We start from the raw sequence: 21,364 nt of genomic DNA on the forward strand, positions 1-21,364 counted from the left end.
TACCACCATTTTGAAGTGGTTTCATTAATACTATTTTTAAATTCTGACTTCAATTAAAAAAAAAACCACTATAAATCAATTGTACCTCAATAAAAAAGTTTCTTTTTTTTTTAAATTTGAAGCACATAGAAATAAGACTAAGGAAGAACAATTCATGACTCAGATGATCCCTTTCATCACAATCAATAGAAAAAAATCACTATAAATTATTTCTATTGTTTAAAGATTTCTAAATTTCTCCACAATTCTTTTCCTTTAATTAAAAAAGGGGGAAAGGGAGCTTAGAGGCCAATATTTAGGAAAAGAGATAAACTTTAAATGTATTTATATATATTTTAAATAAATTTTAAAGGTTACACTCTATGTAGAGTTAAAATAACACTGATTATCCTCCTCATGTGTACAATATATCCTTGTAGCCTAGCTTACATCAAATACTTTGTACCTCTCATTCCCCACCATTATACTGCACCTCCCTCCCCACTAATAATCACTAGTTTGTTCTCTATATCTGTGTATTTGCTTCTTTGTTATATTCCCATTTGTTACACTTTTCAGGTTCCACATTTAAGTGATATCATACAGTACTTGTCTTTCTCTGCCGGACTTCTTTCTCTTAGAATACTGCCACCAAGTCCACCCGTGTTGTGCAAATGGCAAATATTGTTCTTTTTATGGCTGAGTAGTATTTTATTTTCAACGTGTGTGTGTGTGTGTGTGTGTGTGTGTGTATCATATCTTCTCATCCATTCATCTGTTGATAGTTAAGTTACTTCCATATATTGGCAACTGTAAATAATGCTGATATGAATACTGGGGTGTAAACATATATCTTCAAAAATTAGTATTTGGGGGTTTTTTGGAATATATTCAGGAGTGGAATTTCTGGATCAAATGGTAGTCCTATTGTTAGTTTTTTGAGAAACCTCCACACTGTTTTTCACAGTGGTTGTACCAATTTACATTCCTACCAACAGTGTACAAGGGTTTTTTGTACCACTTCCTCACCAACATTTGTTATTTGTGTTCCTTTTATTGACAGCCATTCTGACAGGTGTGAGGTGATATCCCATCGGGGTTTTTATTTGCATTTCCCTGATGGTTGGTGACATTGTACATTTCTAAAAATGTGCCTATATTTCCTAGATTGTCCATTTTATTGCTATATAGTTGTTCACAGTAGTCTCTTGTGATCATTTGTATTTCTGTGGTATCAGCTATAATGTCTTTTTCATTTCTGATTTTATCATTTTGAGCATGATAAAATGCTCTTTTTTTATGTATCTGGCTATAGGCTTATCAATTTTATCTTTTCAAAAAACCAGCTCTTAGTTTCACTGACTTTTCTATTTTTTTTGGTCTCTATATCATTTATTTCTGCTCTGATCTTTATGATTTCTTTATTTCTACTAACTCTGGGGGTTTTTTGTTCTTTTTTCCCCCCTACTTCCCTTAGGTGTAAGGCTAGGTTGTTTATTTGAGATTTTTGCTTCCTGAGGTCAGCTTGTATCACCATAAACTTGCCTGTGAGAACTGCTTTTACTGCATCCTATGGATTTCAGATTATTATTTTCATTTTACTTGTTTCCAGGTATTTTATGATTTTCTTTGATTTCTTCAATGATCCATTTCTTGTTTAGTAACACTTGTTTAGCTTCCACAAATTTGCGCTTTGCAGTTTTTTTCCTTATAGTTGCTTTCCAGGCTCATGGTTTTGTGGTTAGAAAAGCACTTGATATGACTTCAATTTTCTTAAATTTCCCCAGGCTTATTTTGTGGCCTAGCATGCTATCTATCCTGGAGAATGTTTCATATGCACTTGAAAAGAATGTGTACTTTGCTGCTTTCAGAGGGAATGTTTTATTTATATATATATAGCTTATTTGGTTTAATGTGTCATTTAAGGCCAGTGTTTCCTTGCTAACTTTCTGTCTGGATGATACGTCCATTGATGTAAGTGGGGTGGGGTGTTAAAGCCCCCTACTTCTATTGTATTACTGTCCAGTTCTCCCTTTGTGCCTATTCTCCCTTTATACCTTTAATATTTGCTACACGTATATAGGTGCTCCTACATTAGGTGCATATTTATTTACAATTGAATTGACCCCTTGATCATCATGTTAAGTCCTTTTCTGTCTTTAAAGTCTACTTTGTCTGATTTATTTTTTTTGTTTATTTGTCTGATTTATTTTATTTTGTCTGATACAAATATTGCTACCCCAGCTTTCTTTTGATTTCCATTTGCATGTAACACTTTTTCCTGCAGAAGAAATGTTTAAAGCTAGCAGAGGCTTAATTCATGAGGCTTAACGAAAGAAGTTGCCTCTGTAACATAAAAGTTCAAAGTAAAGCAGCAAGTGCTGATGTAGCAGCTGCAGTGAGTTGGCTACATGAAACAACTGACTTTCAACATAAACAAAATATACTTATAGAGGAGGAAGAAGCTATCCAGGGCTTTTCATACCTAGGGAGGAAAAGTCAATGCCTGACTTTAAAGCTTCTCTTATTAGAAACTAATGCCATCTTGTGACTTGAAGATGAAACCAATGTTCATTTACAATTCCCAAAACCCTAGGGCCCTTAAGAATTAAGCTCAATCTACTCTGCCTGTACTCTATCAATGGAACAATGATGCCTGAATGAGAGTACATGGTCTCCAGCAAGGTTTACTATTTTAAAGCCCACTGTTGAGACTTACTACTCAAAAAAAAAAAAGATTTTTTTCAAAATGGGACTGCTCATTGACAATGCACCTTCTCACTCCAGAGGTCTGATGAAGATATACAAGATTAGTGTTGTTTTCATGCCTGCTAACACAACATCCACTCTACAATCCATGGATCAAGGAATAATTTTGCCTTTCAAGTCTTCCTATTTAAGAAATACATTTCATAAGGCTGTAGCTGTCATAGGTAGTGATTCCTCTGATGGATCTAGGCCAAGTTAATTAAAAACCTTCTAGAAAGAGTTCACCATTCTAGATGCCATTAAGAACATCTGTGATTCATTAGAAGAGGTCAAAACATCAGCATACACAGAAGTTTGGAAGAAGTTGATTTCAACCTTCATGGATGACTTTGAGGAGTTCAAGACTTCAGAGGAGGAAGTAACTGCAGATGTGGTAGAAATAGCAAGAGAACTAGAATTAAAAGTGGATCCTGAAGACACGATCTGCAGAACTGCTGCATTCTCATGATAAAATGTTAACAGATGAGGAGCTGTTCTTAGAGATAAGCAAAGAAAGTGGTTTCTTGAGATGGAATCTATTCCTGGTGAAGACTGAAGTGGCAACAAAGGATTTAGAATACTAGGAAAACTTAGTTGATAAAGCAGCAGATTGAGATAAAATCCAATTTTAAAAGAAGTTCTGCTGTGGGTAAAATGCTATCAAACAGCACTGCATGCAACAGTGAAAAAATGTGAAAGAGTGTGTGTAGCTGATTTCACTGTCTTATTTTAAGAAACTGCTACAACCATACCAGCCTTCAACAACTACTACCTTGATCAATCAGCAGCCTATTATAAATACAGAGGCAAGACACTCTAAGAGCAAAAAGGTTATGACTCACTGAGGGCTTACATTTTTCAGCAATAAAGTATTTCTAATTAAAGTATGTACATTTTTTACACATATGTTATTGCACACTTCACAGACTAAAGCACAGTGTAAGCACAACTTTTATATGCACTAGGAAACAAAAACTCCACTTGACTCACCCTACTGCAATGTTTGCTTTATTGCAGTAGCACGAAATCAAACATGCAGCATCTCCGAGGACTCTCTGTACTTACACACATGAGCCATATCATATATCATAAATAATTAATTACTTTTAATAGTTGTATAATGTAGTTATACAGTCCCACAGTTTGGCTATATCAAAATTAATTCAACCATTTTCTCATTGTTGGATATTTCAGGTGATTTCTTGAACTCTGATTTTATATACGCACTGAAACATCTCCAAATTGTCTTTTTATAATATGACTTTTATTTCACTCAGGTTTCTGAGAGTGAAGTGTTAAATAAAACAGCAAGTGCACTTTAAATCTTAATAACATTGCCAGATTCTTTTCTCCAAAGCTTATAATAATCATTACACCACCGACAGTGTATGAGAATACCCTATTTTCCATGCCTTCAACAGTACTGGATATTGTCATTCTCTAATTTCTGCCAAAGTAACTAATGAGAAATAACTTCATTGTTTTCATTAGTAATTCCTGACTTCTAATATATGTTTATCGGCTATTTGTATTTCTTCTTGTTTGAGCCATAAATTCCTAATCATTCTCTCTAAAATGGATAGATGACAGGACAATCTTTCACTACTAATTTATACTATGTCAACTATAAACAGAGTCATTGGATTACATAACCTCAGGGGGCAGTATTCAAGGGCTGGCTCCCCCACTGGTGGGTGGCAGGGTGAGGAAACGGACAGTGTATGGTAGTCGTATGACTAGGTGAATTTTTAGTGATGGTGTTGGAGTAGGGGCTTCTAGAATGTGATGGGAAGAATCTACAGTCATGAGAGCAGTTAAACATAGTATCTATAGGTTTAAAAAAATTGTCTTCTCTTGGTTTTTGCTGAAGTGCTTTGTTTTGTTTTAAGGAGTTATTTGATATGAGAAGACAGTGAATATACTGGGTATATCTATCTTTGCACTAATACAGTGACTATCCTTACACATTTACCTTAGTTGATAAGCACAATATTTACAAAGGCTAGAATCCAGTATAGCAACTTTCTGAATTAAAAGATTTTGCTAGAAACAAATGCAAAGATCTCTCCTAGGTTTGGGGATGCTGTCAAATATTCCTTAAATGGGCTACATAGGAATAAGTTACCAAAATAAAATAAGGGCCTATAACCATGAAGATAGGTTAATAAATACCAGCTTCCTGAACATAGTAAATGCTTGCTGAACATCTTACTTCAATTACCTATACCTCTAGAATAATGCAATAATAAAAACCCAGTAAACTAAAATAACTGTGAATTGTCTGGATCTTAATTTTAACAGAATGCTTTCAATGTGTCACTGTCAAATATTAAGGCAGCTGTTGATTTACCCTTATTTAGAAAAAGAAAAATCAAGGTGTCTTTTTCCTTTTTAAATCAAGCACAGATTTTGGAATCCTAAATTTCTTAAATTTAAAAAAATTTAAGAAAATCTTAAAAATCTTAAATTTTTTTTAGCTCCTATTGAGACAATTACATGGGTTTTTATTGGACCTGTACAAATAATGTTTTACTGATATATTTACTCATATTATAATTAGACTTGATTTACTAATGTTTTATTTGGGATTTTTCAAATTAATGTTCCTTAGTGAAAAGTTAATACTTTTCTTCTCTTATACTCTGTCAAGGTTTGATACCCTATGGTTCAGTGGTGGAAAATCCACCTGCCAAGCAGGAGATGTAGGTTCAATCCCTGGAGAAGGAAAGAGCAACCCACTCCAATATTCTTGCCTGGGAAATCCCATGGAGAGAGGAGACTGGCGGACTACAGTCCATGGGGTTGCAAAGAGTCAGACACAACTTAACAACAACAACAGTAGTACTAGCTTTATAAATTGGATAAATTATGCTTAATTACAGATATCATTTATTGAACACTTTTAACATCATTTTTATATACTTCTCATATAAATTTCATGCTAATTACATGATATTTCTTATCTCTATTTCAGAGTCAGTGCAACTAAGTCTCACAGGTTCAAAACTTCCCTAAGGTCACCCAATCACTGAAAGACAGTGCTTGCATTTCAAAGCAGGGACAATACTAATAACTAATATAATACCTGACATCTTTTTGTCAACATTCTACAAGCACTACTGGAATTAGGTGCTGCCTGAAAAATGGGGAAAGGAGGGCAATCATATATGAGTGAAATCATAATCATTTTTAGAAATAATGCTTTGAAAAACAATTCCGTCCATAGTTATTCAGTTTTCAATTCCTTGAATCTATATAGAAAGTTCGAATTTTACATAAAATCATATATTTCTCATTTTTAGCATCTACTTTTAAGCAATTAAGAAAGCATTTCAAAAACAAGAGATGAAAGCTTACCTTGACTCTGAGCCAGATGAAGAATTTTTGATGTAACATATCTGGCAGTATCTGATTCTGTAGATTCAGTATTGATCTTCTCCAGCTGAGCCAGGAGTCCCACAATTCTAGAGTTATTGGTGAGGCTAAAAAGAATATTACTTTAAATTAGGGCACATTCTACATCAATTGTAAATTCAATACTATGAAGATCAGTTGTTAAAAACAAATCAAAATTCTACCCTTCTAAAAACATTAAGCATTTACACGTCACATATCCTTAATCTGTTTTAGAGCTTAATATTGCAAACATCCAGTTGATTTAAGTGAGAAACATTCTATTTCAAAAAACCACAAAGGTGCATTCAATCCTGCCAGCAATCTTCCATCACATCCTGAAAGTTCACCTTTCCAGTTCCCCACCTCCACCAAGCAGGCTTTTTACACATTCTATGCTCTCCTCAGACTCTAACCATCCCTTCTACCCAACTCCATTTTTCAGTTAGCACCCTGCTTCACAACTATTATAAAGTCAAAGAAGAGAACGCTTATCTTCATACAACCAGCACCTTAAACCTCTCTGATTCTCTTCCCACATTCTTTCTTCCTTATTCTCATTCATTATACATTTGTACCATTTGACAGTACCATTCTAGATACTGTCAACAGAGAACAAAACAAACAAAAATTACTGCCCCTCAGAGTGAACATTCTAATGAGACAAAGAAAATACATAAATAACTATATAAATAGTATTAAGGTGGTTGGAAGCACTATGGAGAAAAGCAGGTTGTGGGGATAAAAGGGGCAAGGAGGCAGATGGCTGCAATTTTGGAGAGCATAGTCAGGAAAAACCTCGAGAGGGCACCATTCAGGGAAAGGCCTGAAAGGAGTAAGATAATGAGCAGTGCAGATACCCACTGAAAGAGCTGTAACAATCATCAAATCACCAAGGCAGGACCATGCCTGCTGTGTTCAATTAAGAACAGCAGCAGACTTAGAGTTGGGGGTGATGCAGAAGACAGCACCATCATTCAGAGCCTTGCAGGCCACTGTACAGATGTTGACTTTTTTCAAGTAAATGAGATGGGAAGTTTTTGAGAAGAGTGATGTGCTCTGACTTGCTTTTAAAAGGCTTTCTTTTGCTGGTATGTTGAGACACAAAGAACAATTCCTCCACTTGTATGCCTAACCCCGGCCCTTCTTGCATTTCTAGTGTATTTGCTCCTTCCAGTTGATCCTCCTCTGATTCATCATTTAGCTCTCCCGTGCAATCGCATCATACCCATTGGCACACAACACGATCTAGGAGCTCCCAGTAATTAGCACCCCACTTCTCAGCTATTCCTTGAAGATGTCTGTACTTGCCCTCCCACATACTGCTCACTTTTTCAAAGTTTAGTTTCTAACACTGTGAGGTCTCCCCAAAACCTCCTGCAGTCACAGCTTTTCTTTTCATACTCACCGCTGTCCAAGTCAGCTCCTCTGTCTACACTTTCCTCTTTGGGCTTTAATGGCTCCACACACACCTGAGTTTCATCCTATGGCCACTTCTTCTAGATCTCCTCTCATGGCTACTCCTCCCACAAATCTCTAGATGTTGAAGACCCCCCAGAGTTCTATACTCAGCCCTCTTCTCCTCACTCTCCCTACTCTACTGCCCCAAGCAATCTCATGCAACCCCACAGCTGCAAAATCAATACACTGCCCAGCTCCTACATTTAATTCCAGCCTCAACCTACTCCTCTTTGATTGTAACTTTCCCAAACTCACATAAACCATCAGTTGCTCAAGACAAAAATCCAGATTCCCTTTCCCACACTCAACTCATTATCAGCTCTATCTCTAAACATCTCAAATCCATCCACTTCTCTCCATATATAATCATTATTTGGAAAACCAAGATCTACTATCATGACCTTGACAGCTTCCCCTACTTAAAAAATTTCATGAAAAAATCAGTGGTGATATTAATAAATATAATTTTTAGAAACTGTGTAATAAAGTGTGTCAATATTCAGATATCTGCATAATTTACACGCAGAGTACATCATGCAAAATGCCAGGCTAGATGAATTACAAGTTTGAATGAAGACTACTGGGAGAAATATCAACAACCTCAGATGTGCAGATGATAGCATTCTAATGGCAGAAAGTGAAGAGGAACTGAAGAGTATCCTGATGAGAGTAAAAGAGGAGAGTGAAAAAGCTGGCTTGAAACTCAACATTCAAAAAACTAAGATCATGGCATCCAGTTCCATTACTTCATGGCAAATAGAAGGGGAAAAAGTAGAAGTGGTGACAGATTTTACTGGGTTCCAAAATCACTGCAGATGGTGACTGCAGCCATGAAATTAAAAGATGCCTGCTCCGTGGAAGGAAAGCTTTGACAAAACTAGATAGTGTATTAAATAGCAAAGACATCACTTTGCCAACAAAGGTCCATATAGTCAAAGCTTCTCATGTACTGACATGAAAGCTGGACCATTAAGAAGGCTGTGCACTAAAGAATTGATGCCTTCAAATTATGCTGCTGGAGAAGGCTCTTGAGAGTCCCTTGGACTGCAAGGAGATCAAAGCAATTAATCCTAAAGGAAATCAACCCTGAACAGTCATTGGAAAGACTGATGCTGAAGCTAAAGCTCCAACACTCTGGCCACCTGATATGAAGAGCCAACTCACTGAAAAAGACCCTGATGCTGGGAAAGACAACGGCAAAAGGAGAAGAGGGCAGCAGAGGATGTCCATTGACCACTGACTCAATGTACATTTGTTTGAGCAAACTCCGGAAGACAGTGAAGGACAGGGAAGCCTGGCATGCTGCAGTCCATGGGGTCACAGAGTCGGACATGACTGAGCACAACAACATATATAATATGTATACTAATATATGACACACTGAACTCAGAAGCAGACAAGAGAATCCAGCTGTCTTCTGTTAAGACAGACATTAAAGAAATGAGCAAACATTTAATAAAACATTCCACTTTCTGGATTTCCCTGGCAGTCCAGTAGTTAAAGACACCAGGATTCCAAGCCTGGGACATGGATTCAATCCCTAGTAGGGAAACTAAGATTCCACATGCTGTGTAGCATGACCAAAAAATTAAAATTAAAAAAATTGGAAAAAAAAAGGATTGTAAATGCCACCTTCTATTTTGACAACTTATTTTAGTAAAAATATTATTACATACAATAATAATAATGTTCTATTATTATAATCTAAAAAATAGATTACTATTTTTTAATGAAATAATTTCTCAATTTTAATTTATCATATGGTAGTATTACTATATTACATATAATTATATTGATATATCATAATATAAATGGCAATATCGATGTTATGCTGGACTGGAAGAAACACAAGCTGGAATCAAGATTGCCAGGAGAAATATCAATAACCTCAGATATGCAGATGACACCACCCTTATGGCAGAAAGTGAAGAGGAACTCAAAAGCCTCTTGATGCAAGTGAAAGAGGAGAATGAAAAAGTTGGCTTAAAGCTCAACTTTCAGAAAACGAAGATCATGGAATCCGGTCCCATCACTTCATGGGAAATAGATGGGGAAACAGTGGAAACAGTGTCAGACTTTATTTTTGGGGGCTCCAAAATCACTACAGATGGTGACTGCAGCCATGAAATTAAAAGACGCTTACTCCTTGGAAGGAAAGTTATGACCAACCTAGATAGCATATTCAAAAGCAGAGACATTACTCTGCCAACAAAGGTTCGTCTAGTCAAGGCTATGGTTTTTCCTGTGGTCATGTATAGATGTGAGAGTTGGACTGTGAAGAAAGCTGAGCACTGAAGAATTGATGCTTTTGAACTGTGGTGTTGGAGAAGACTCTTGAGAGTCCCTTGGACTGCAAGGAGATCCAACCAATCCATTCTGAAGGAGATCAGCCCTGGGATTTCTTTGGAAGGAATGATGCTAAAGCTGAAACTCCAGTACTGTGGCCACCTAATGTGAAGAGTTGACTCATTGGAAAAGACTCTGATGCTAGGAGGGATTGGGGGCAAGAGGAGAAGGGGATGACAGAGGATGAGATGGCTGGATGGCATCACTGACTTGATGGACGTGAGTCTCGGTGAACTCCAGGAGTTGGTGATGGACAGGGTGGCCTGTCATGCTGCGATTCATGGGGTCGCAAAGAGTCAGACACGACTGAGCGACTGATCTGATCTGATCTGATCTGATGGTAAATATCAATACATCAAGTAACCTACATCAACAAAAGCTTTTTGGAGTCTCCATTAATTTAAGACCACAAGGGGATTCTTAGCCAAAGTTTGAGAACTCTTGTTCTAAACTTCTCCTGTACATTTTGTGCTCTGATCTAGAATCAACCCTTTCTCCAAAAAGCCCCGGGTTTTTTTGGTAAGAAATGGTATTAAGACACCAGAGTCTGAACACTAGAGAGGAAATACATCTTTAAAAACAATTCTGTAACTTAGATGTAAGGGAAATTTGCATTATGGAAATCGGAATTCTGAAATTAATTAATTAGGGGTTTTTTTGTTTGTTTTCTCCAATAATATTTCTCTTTAAGGTTATCTGTTAGCATTTTTCAGTAGGCAGAACATTTACTATTAAAAATATCCAAAAACATATGAAACACACTGATCATAACACATCTTCTGTTCCATTCCAAAGTGAGAGTTTTTTTTTTTCAGTAACTCTTAAATTTTTAAATTAAATTACACTGCTACCAAAATAAAACAGCTTGCAATTAAGTGATTCTAAGAATCATACTCCTACAAATTATAGATGTATGCATGAATTTTTTGAAGGAAGGCAAACAAATGGAAATTAAGAACAACGTAATAAGCAAGCTGATGTTCCTATTTTTTACTTTTCTCACTGACAGAATAAAAACTGAACAAAATATTCCAAGCCACCTCCAACTCAGATCTAAAAATCTAAGACTGTTGACACTAATGTTGAGAGAACTGTAGGGTGAACACTAGAGGGCAGTTCTACCTACTGCATGATTTTTTGTTTTGGTTTAATAGGACTCTGTCAGACCCCATGGACTGTAGCCCACCAGGCTCTTCTGTCCACAGGATTTCCCAGGCAAGAGTACTGGATTGAGTTGCCATTTCCTTCTCCAGGGAATCTTCCTGACCCAGGGATTGAACCTGCACTCCTCTTGGCAGGTGATTCTTTACCACTGAGTCAATGATTTTTATATCACTGATGAACATAGATGCAAAAATCCTAAACAAAATTCTAGCAATCAGAATCCAACAACACATTAAAAAGATCATACACCATGACCAAGTGGGCTTTATCCCAGAGATGCAAGGATTCTTCAATATCTGCAAATCAATCAATGTAATACACCACATTAACAAATTGAAAAACAAAAACCATATGATTATCTCAATAGATGCAGAGAAAGCCTTTGACAAAATCCAACACCCATTTATGATAAAAACTCTCCAGAAAGCAGGAATAGAAGGAACATACCTCAACATAACAAAAAAAAAAAAAAAAATGATTTTTAGAGTTTGGCAAATCCAAGCGTAAAGGAGAAAAAACAAACAAAAAAGCTATACAGCTATTCAATGAACAATTTAAACTATAATTTTTCAGCAAAGCAGAAACTGTTAAATAAAAAGACTCAGATAAGAATTTATCTTCCCTCCCTTGCCCTATTTTGAGGTGAATCAAAATGAGACCAAAACCAACCTCGGGAGGTTACATTTATAACTGATAACGTTAATTACTTGAATAGTTAGAACATTAGGGAATTGAAAACATGACCGATGTGGAGTATATCAAGTCAAGTTAACTTTCCAATGTATATTTTAAAGACACTATCACAAATATTTGTTTCACTGTAGTGGTCTCCTACTGCTTTTGATTCTCTGAGTTTACACACAGTCTTACAGCTATTTCCTTAAAAATATAAATTTTTTATATGTTACAAAAATCTCAATGGTATATACATCCTGCAACAAATAATTTCCCAAGCAAGTGCAAGAGCTAAAGAAACTATCTTCACATTGCAAATAAATTTTATTTACCTTCTCATAATAAAATGTAAATTGCATACAGGTAACAAACATGTCTTCGTAAATAAGCTATAAACATCTGACAGCAAAAAATTCATTAAAATATACCAAAGTTTTAAACTTAATCAGTAGTCTTAGTAAATAAGACTTAATTTCAAACAATATGGTATCATTTCCAAAATATGCACATTATCGTTCAGAAATGGTTGTTCCTCATTTCTAACTCTTTAATTTTTATTTATTTTTACTACTTTTGCTTTAATCACTTTTTATTGTTTCCAAATACTGAACACAAAAGTTTATTTTTCTTTTTTGTTGAGCAAAGGACAATGAAAAATGGAAATTTCACTATCATTCCTTTGTAGAAATAGTTAAATAGTTAAGTATGTAAGTTTAGAAAACAATATTCTTCTAACTGGAAGAGAACAATATTTATCTAACTACTTCTTATATAATAATTAAACGCAGTAAGGCACAGGCACTAAGCTGAACATCCTGATCAACAGAACGAAACTGAGTATAACAGATCTACACTTACACAAATAACTGACTTTTGATACAGGTACAAAGGAAACTCAGTGGAGAAAGGATAGTCTTTCTAAAAACGGTGCTGAACAATCAAATATCCAAATGCCAAAAAAAATGTTCTATCCACACCTCACACCGTATAAAAATTAACCCAAATAGGAGCACAGACCTAAATGCAAAATCTAAAACAATAAAAAACTGGAAGAAACATAAAAGAAAATATTGATAATATGGGTTCTGCAAATATTTCTTAGATATAACTCTAAAAGCATAACCCATAAAAGAACAAATAAACAAATGAAAATCATCTAAATTTAAAACTTCTGATCTTAGAAGATACTACATTAGGAACTTCCCTGGTGGTCCAGCAGTTAATAATCCACCTTGCAATACAGGAGACTCAGGATTGAACCCTGGACCAGGAATTAAGAACCCACATGCCTTGGAGCAACTGAGCCCTGCGTCACAACTAGAGAGTCACGTGACACAATGTGACACAAGGAAAGATCCTGCATGATGCAACTAAGACCTGACGCAGCCAATAAATAAATAAATATTAAAGAGAGAGAAATTGAGAGAGAGAGACGACAGCACACAGAATGGGAGAAAATATGAAGGAAAAAAAAGAAGTGCAACTGAAAGAAAATGCTTACAATTCAAGTATCTGATAAACAACTTGAGTCCATAATATTAAAAAAAAAAAAAAACCTAAAACTCAATTATTAAAACACTAAAATTTCAAAAAATAGAAGATTTGGAAAGAGACATCACCAAATAAGAGATGCTAAAAGATAATGCACCAAACAACTCATGAATTGATGTTCAACATCATCAGCCATTCAGTTCAGTTCAGTTCAATTGCTCAGTCGTGTCCGACTCTTTGCAACCCCATGAATCGCAGCACGCCAGGCCTCCCTGTCCATCACCAACTCCCGGAGTTCACTCAGACTCACGTCCATCGAGTCAGTGATGCCATCTCATCCTCTGTCGTCCCCTTCTCCTCCTGCCCTCAATCCCTCCCAGCATCAGAGTCTTTTCCAATGAGTCAACTCTTCGCATGAGGTGGCCAAAGTACTGGAGTTTCAGCTTTAGCATCATTCCTTCCAAAGAAATCCCAGGGCCGATCTCCTTCAGAATGGACTGGTTGTATCTCCTTGCAGTCCAAAGGACTCTCAAGAGTCTTCTCCAGCACCACAGTTCAAAAGCATCAATTCTCCGGCGCTCAGCTTTCCTCACAGTCCAACCCTTGCATCCATACATGACCACTGGAAAAACATAGCCTTGACTAGACGGACCTTTGTTGGCAAAGTAATGTCTCTGCTTTTCAATATGCTATCTAGATTGGTCATAACTTTTCTTCCAAGGAGTAAGCGTCTTTTAATTTCATGGCTGCCATCACCATCTGCAGTGATTTTGGAGCCCAAAAAAATTAAGTCTGACACTGTTTCCCCATCTATTTCCCATGAAGTGATGGGACCAGATGCCATGATCTTCGTTTTCTGAATGTTGAGTTTTAAGCCAACTTTTTCACTCTCTTCTTTCACCTTCATCAAGAGGCTTTTTAGTTCCTCTTCACTTTCTGCCATAAGGGTGCCATCAGCCATTAGGGAAATGCAAATTAAAATCACAATGAGATATCAGTATACCCCTACTAGAATGGCTACAATTTTAAAAGAATGATCGTAAGAATTTAAAAAGAATGACCATGACAAGTGTTGGTAAGAATACAGAAGAACTAGACTTTTCATACACTGTGGGAGAGACTATAAGATGGTATTAATGTCTTTGTAAAACAGATCATTGTTAAGTTTCCTAAAAAGAAACACAGACCTACCATATGCTTCAGCCATTCCATTTATAGGTAGTTACTGAGCATGATAAATATGTTCGTTATTTTCACTGAGATAATGATTTAACCATTATACATAAGCCAAAGTTATCAAACTATATTTAGCTTGTTATAAGATGATTATATCTCAATAAAGCTGTTTAAAAATTCGTAGGTGACCTTAACACGTACTGTTGGTGTAGTGGATAATGCAGGAACTAAACAAGAGTGATTGGAGAGTGTGAAATGAGATGCAGATTGCATTTATAGGCTATTTAAAACTTTTTGGCTTTTGAGGAAATCAGATAAATTGTGTATTAACAGAACTGTACTGTCCTGTGCTTGAGCTACCAGGGAAGCCCAGTAACAGAACAGTGCAGTCTAAAAATGGGAAAGCCCAGACTGGTTTAAATGATATGGAATTGAGGAATTAAAGATTCAGTAGAGAAAAATACTAATGATTAAAAGACCAAGAAAAGAGACACATCCTTTGTAGCAAAAAGTAACAGGAAGGTAAGCAAAGGATACAATCAAATAAAGGGGAACAAGCAAATTTTGTGCAAGAAATATGAGGACAATAAATTGTATTATCTCTAAGATTAGGTCAACTTCTGAGAATATGTACATATATATCTGACAATTTCAAATGTTTGAAAAGTATAAAACAGTCATTCCAAAATTTAGAACCAGAGTAGTTAAGATTGCTGGGCTCAGTTCAGGCTGTTTATCAATAATCATTTTAGTAATACCTTCTAAGTTAATTCATCCTCCAATATCATTCAGCCACTCAGTAAAGGTCTATCCAGGAGAAAGACTTTGTTAGGTATGTGTGATGAAAAAATAAAAAGTGAAGTAAAAACATTTCAGGTATTTGCAAGACTGGAATGATGAACAATGGATCCTACACTGGGTAAGACAGGGGCTTCCCTGACAGCTCAGTTGGCAAAGAATCCACCTGCAATGCAGGAGATCTTGGTTTGAGCCCTGGGTTGGGAAGATCCCCTGGAGAAGGGAACAGCTACCAACTTGAGTAAGAAGGCCTGGAGAATTCCATGGACTGTATAGTCCTTAGAGTTGCAAAGAATTGGACATGACTGAGCGACTTTCACTTCACAAGAGAGGACGTGATGATGAGTCAGTAGATAAGAGCTCTGAATAAGGCAGAACTCTTGCAGTACAGACACTTGAATAAGAAAGCTAGAAAGATAAAACTCCATGGATCTCAAAATTTAACACTTCACTATATACCGGTTAAACCACTATACTGCATTTGTTCAGGTGTTCTCATCAGGTTATAAGCCTCATGTAGAAAGAGAATAGGGCTCATTTTACATCTTTAGAAACATGCTCAACACTTTTTCTGCAAAGCACTGCATTAAGCATTATGTTTCTTTTCTACTCTCCCAGATTCAGCACTGAGTTAGGTACATAAACATGTTTAATAGATACTTCATAGTTGAGAAAAAAATCTAAAGGGGGCAAAAAAATAAACTAAAAAGAGCATCCATAGAAGCCTTTAAAGATAAAAAATATATAATAAATTTTCTATGGAAACTGACGTGCTTTGATCAAGTCTTACGTAAGGAAAAAAATTCAGTAGCCATAAAATATACAAAATGTTATGTTCTAGTAAAATTCTATTTATGTACACTGAAACTTGAATTTCATATGATCACATTTTTATTTTTATTCCCAACCATTTAGAAATGTAAAAACCACTCAGGCCATACGAAAACAAGCAGTAGGTCAGATTCGGCCCATGTGTCAAGTTTGCTGACTCCTGCTTTAAATGAAAAGTTAAACAGTAATAAACATTAACAAAATAACATAAATATATGATGCTGCATTTAAACAAATATATTTTAAAGTAAAAAGTTTCATACAATCACTTAACGTATTATGTCTATAATTTACACATACTGGTATTTAAAATTACAATACCTTTTCTCTGGTATCACTTTTAACTTGCTCATCTTGAATTACTTCATTTCACCATTGCAGATAATCTAAAAAGAAAAAAATACTGATATTAAACATACAATTTTGTTTTCTATATATTAGATGTCATAAAAGTCATACAACTGATCGTTTTTATTATGGGCAACACAAGATAAGATTGGAAACCAAAGGAGAATGTTTGAGTTTTACATGCTTCTGGCAGGTCACTTCAAAGTACAAAGTGTGCCTATTAAACCACTTAAAATCAGTCAGTAAAAGGTCATCAAAAATCCAAGTGCTACAAAAGTGTAAAAACATAATTTATACTATAGAGCCAAGATTTCTTTTGAGACAATTCAAATTATCCTTCCTGTTCTAATACTACACCTTAAAATAGTCAAACCAATCCTATGATTAGTGAATTGTCCACCATTCACACAGCAGTCAAGTACGGTAAATATGTATGATTATTTCCGTATGAAAACATTTTAATTAACAACAAATTGTTTAGACAGAGCAAAATCTTCTCAAAAATCTCTCATCTCATTTAATATATTTACGCATATTTTCCTTCAACCAACAGAGGTTTCATCTTTGGAATGTACATATTATATATTTTAAAACCTTACATCTTTTTTAATATAAGGGATCTAAAATAGGAGTCAGTTACACAGATGTTGCAAGGCTGGCAAGCTATAGAGGAAGCCTAGGGAGGCTCAAGATAAACAACTGCAAAAGCAGTTACCACCCTGGGTTAGGAGGGCAAGAAGGAAAAGAGATTTAAAAGAAAAGAGATTTAAAACCCTAAATCTCTATTCATAATTTTTATAATTTTTCAGATTTATTTTACAGCTAGTCACCCAAAAAAAAACCTCGGATATCTTTTAATTTTACATATCGATGCATATTACTGAAGCAGAATTTTGTGGCATTTTTAAACAAGAAGTTTAAAAACTATTGTCAATTCAACAAGTTACATCCTTATGCAATGTTTAGTAATGCTATATTTAAAGGAAAACAAACATGCCCAAAAAAAGAGATTTCAAATTGCTTAATAGATTTAGAAGATATAGATATTCTCAGTGTTTTACTACAGTAACAAAGAACTTCTCGTTTAACTAAACATGACTTTTTTTCCTTTTTTTTAAACTCAATTATAATAGAGGAAACATATTTAGGACTATCTACAAAAATTACATAGGCTGTTTTTAAAGTAGATAAGAAATTTTTAAGTGCTAACTACTCCTTCTTTTAACTGACTTTTTTAATGCCCACAAAGTCAAAAGTAACTTTTTCTGATTTCCAAATTAATTAAGAATCATTATACATCCAAAGGTAGGGGGAATCTTACATGTTTTCAAAAGCACCATTGTTGCCATAAACAGAATTAAGCTACTTGGTTAAGTAGTATGACTTTCTCTAAAACTACATTAACAGCAAGCCCATCTCAGAAGGTGAAGGGCCTTGTCTCGCCTGTCTGGGATGCCCAGGGTAAAGGGAGCAATAATGCTGGCACAGGCAAGCATACTGAAGCAGGATGAGGACCTCACAGGGTTCCGGACACCAGCCATCACCTCCAGCTCTGCTCAGAGGGATGCTGTGAGAGACAGACTGTTAAAGAGGTTGCAGAACATGAAGCCAAACTACACGTCTAAGCTTACTGAGAGAACGTTCAGTTGATGGCACTGGATGGGCTCCCCTGAGGACGCGGAAGGATGTTGTTTGGGGATTAAACTCTGTTTACCGATCCTCTGAATTCTGATGCTCCCTGAATATTGAAGCTGCAGAACCAAACATCATTTGTGGGACAAGGAGGACCTGGGCAATAAAGTTGAAGACTACATGAAGAATTATGACAGATGACAGGAGAAGGCTGCAGGCCCACAGACTGTGTTGTAAGTTTGTCTCCAACTTAAATCAAAAGGAAGCCCTCCTCCCGAGTCCTCAAGCTTCCTCTTTGTCCCTCTGGGTCATCCAAGTCTGTGACCATGTTATCCTGAGCAAGAACCTCTTCACAACTGCTCACTGTAGATGGAGCCTTCTACATATATAGAGTGAAAAAAAAAAAAAAAAAGTGTCTGAAGTTCCGAAGAGTTGCCTCCTTAACCTTAACAGATTTCCTTTTCTGAAACTGTACTAAATACACTGCTGCTGAGATTCCTGAGAAGTCGTAATGAACTCAGAATTGAGGCTAGAGTTTGCTTCTCACCCTTTTCCCAAACAAAATTAGTTCCCTGCACAAATGACACTAATGACATGCTTAGCACAGCTCATAGACTGCCGATAAGAAATCCATTACAGACTGTGATCAGATGTAAACTCTCAGCCCTTTCCTAGATGTCTTGAAGCTTCCGAGAATGCACAGTCATTCACTATAAATCTCTACTGAAAAGGGTATTATATTTAATATAAGTCTATCTGGAACAGACTTGTAATTTGTACATTTAATGCTTCAATCACTTTTTTCTATTCTCAGTCAGTTTGTATTTTCATTGTATAGGGATGTTAAGAAGAATGTTAAGTCAAGCAACTATGAAGAGAAACACAAAAAGGGATATGAAAGTAGGGGGGAAAGTGCACTTCACTAAGCAAATATGTCCTTTACAGCCACTTTTTCTTGCTGAATCCTGAGGCCAGAGTGCTTCAGAGAAAAGGAAAAGCCTTCTTTTTGCTGTGAAAGTTTGTGTTCATTACAGTACGGTGTAATAGAAAGAGCAGGAACCTAGAAGCAGAAATGTTGCATCTCATGAAGTCTGTGGCTTTGCCAACCAAGTGTGACAAAGCAAGACGCTGAGACCTTATGCAAGAGAGGCTGTAAAGTCCAAGATCAAGGTGCAGGCAGTTACGGTGTCTGGTGAGAACTGGGTATGTGGTTCACAGACCCCCATCTTCTCACTGTACTGTGGCATGGGGGAAGGGCCAGGGGAGATCTCTTGGGTGTCTCTTCCTCCATGAGAAGATGGGGGGTCCCGTGTTCCCCCTGTTTCTCCCAATGGTTACATGACATTTCATGCTAATTCTAGCATAGCGTCAAAGCCAGGAATCTGACATTCATACAACATGTGTTTCTAGTTCTACGTCATTTTATTACATGTGTAATTTATATAAACTACCACATTTTGCTATATTTTTACAATATTAGAAAGCATGGATTTCTATTACTTGAATAACTTCAAAAAGATAATGAAAACCACTGTAATCTCAAAATTCGTTCATTTAACATTAATGGCTACACAGCTTCAACTGTGTATGGCCAAAGAAAGTACTTCCAAGGAGATCATTTAATATAACTGATCACGCCTTCTTCTTATAAATACTTTATTATATAGCTGTAGTTTGTTTTCTGCCTACTCACTGCCATTCTTTCTTAAATTTCCTTTACTAGAATGCCCTAGGGCTCAGTCCTTGGCCTTTTCAACTCCACTCTCTTCGCTGGTGATATCCAGTCTCATGACTACTCAACATCTCCACTTGGCTCTCTAATAACATCACAAACTTAACACATCCAAAACTAATCTCCTGACTTTGCTTTCCCTCCCCAATGTGCTCGAACCTCAGCTTTCCTCAAATGTATTTAAGAAACAATTCTCTCTCTGCAATTGCTCAGTCCAAAACCTTAGTGTCCTTCTTTACTCCTGTTTTATACCCCACATCCAACCCCTCAGGAATTCCTGACAATTCTACTCTCAAAACATATCCAGACTCCACTCACTTCTCCACACCCATCAATACACCATGTGGGCCACTGCCCCTGTTCGTCCCTCTTCTATGTGTGGCACCTACAGTCTATCTTCAACACAACATCCTGACTGATCCTTTTAAAAGCCTGGAGAAAAGAGGGGGGTAAAATGCAGATAAATCTTGCATCGCTCTGCTCAGAGCCCAATGGGTGCTGCCCAAATATTTAAATGACTTTACGGGCCCTGAAGGAATGCCCCAGCCCTGCTCTCTGTAACTTGCCTACAACTCCTCTTCCGCACACTGCTCTGGACGCACTAGCTGGGCCTCCATGCTTTCCACCAGCACGCCAGGCTCACTCTCACCTTACTGCCTTTGCCCAAGCTGTTTCCTTTGCCTGAAATGTTCCGCCAGATATCCCAATGACTAACCAGCTCCCAAATTTCCTTTGCTCAAGAATCACCTTTTTCAAAAAACACAATCACCTTTTCTTTTTATTTTATTTTTATTTTTTTAATTTTATTTTATTTTTAAACTTTACATAATTGTATTAGTTTTGCCAAATATCAAAATGAATCCGCCACAGGTATACATGTGTTCCCCATCCTGAACCCTCCTCCCGACTCCCTCCCCATACCATCCCTCTGGGTCGTCCCAGTGCACTAGCCCCAAGCATCCAGTATCATGCATCGAACCTGGACTGGCAACTCGTTTCTTACATGATATTTTACATGTTTCAATGTCATTCTCCCAAATCTTCCCACCCTCTCCCTCTCCCACAGAGTCCATAAGATTGTTCTATACATCAGTGTCTCTTCAATCACCTTTTCAATAAAGCTTATCCCAACCATCCTATTTAATACTGTAAAACAGCTCCAGACATCACCCCTTACCTCAATCTACTTTTCTCTTTTCCCAGAGCACTTCCAGCCTTCTATGCAGGATGATTCAAAAGTAATAGAACACTTTGAAAACTGTACTCAAGAACTGATTACATATATATGAACAGGTGTCAAAACAAATTCTTAAAGGAACAGTTTATTTCCATATACTTACAAATCTCCAACATATGCCCCCATCACATCACATACATCAATCCCATAATCTAATTCATCCCAGAGCCTCAACAGCTTATCACTACTGGTGGCTACAAAAGCAACCAAAATAGGTTCCTTTATTTCCTCAAGGTTTTGAGGAAAAGAGGCAGAAACCCAAGGTTCTTGATATAATCACGTAAGTCATGTAGTTTAATACCTAATATCTTGGTGCAACTCTTTTTAATCACCTTGTAAACTAGGCAATTTAA

At 36.4% G+C, this 21,364-nt stretch overlaps 1 protein-coding gene and 1 pseudogene across 4 annotated transcripts in view; one reads left to right on the top strand and one right to left on the bottom strand.

Moving 5' to 3' along the window:
• The window catches only part of AGTPBP1 (ATP/GTP binding carboxypeptidase 1), a 193,296-nt gene that overhangs the window by 145,792 nt on the left and 26,140 nt on the right, over positions 1-21,364 (bottom strand). For 3 of the 4 annotated variants that reach the window (XM_019966505.2, XM_019966503.2, XM_019966504.2), the window contains exons 2-3: positions 16,384-16,448; positions 6,085-6,209 (exon numbers count right to left, since the gene is read on the bottom strand). In XM_019966505.2, coding sequence (XP_019822064.2) covers positions 6,085-6,209; positions 16,384-16,415 — 157 coding nt within the window. In that variant the 5' untranslated portion in view covers positions 16,416-16,448. Of the gene's footprint in view, positions 1-6,084; positions 6,210-16,383; positions 16,455-21,364 lie in introns of those variants that run through there. The other variant, XM_070795061.1, reaches the window with a different exon arrangement.
• LOC109563219 (NEDD8-conjugating enzyme UBE2F pseudogene) lies at positions 17,887-18,243 on the top strand (annotated as a pseudogene).

The sequence above is a fragment of the Bos indicus genome, chromosome 8, assembly GCF_029378745.1.
Source record: "Bos indicus isolate NIAB-ARS_2022 breed Sahiwal x Tharparkar chromosome 8, NIAB-ARS_B.indTharparkar_mat_pri_1.0, whole genome shotgun sequence".
Classification (NCBI taxonomy): Eukaryota; Metazoa; Chordata; class Mammalia; order Artiodactyla; family Bovidae; genus Bos; species Bos indicus.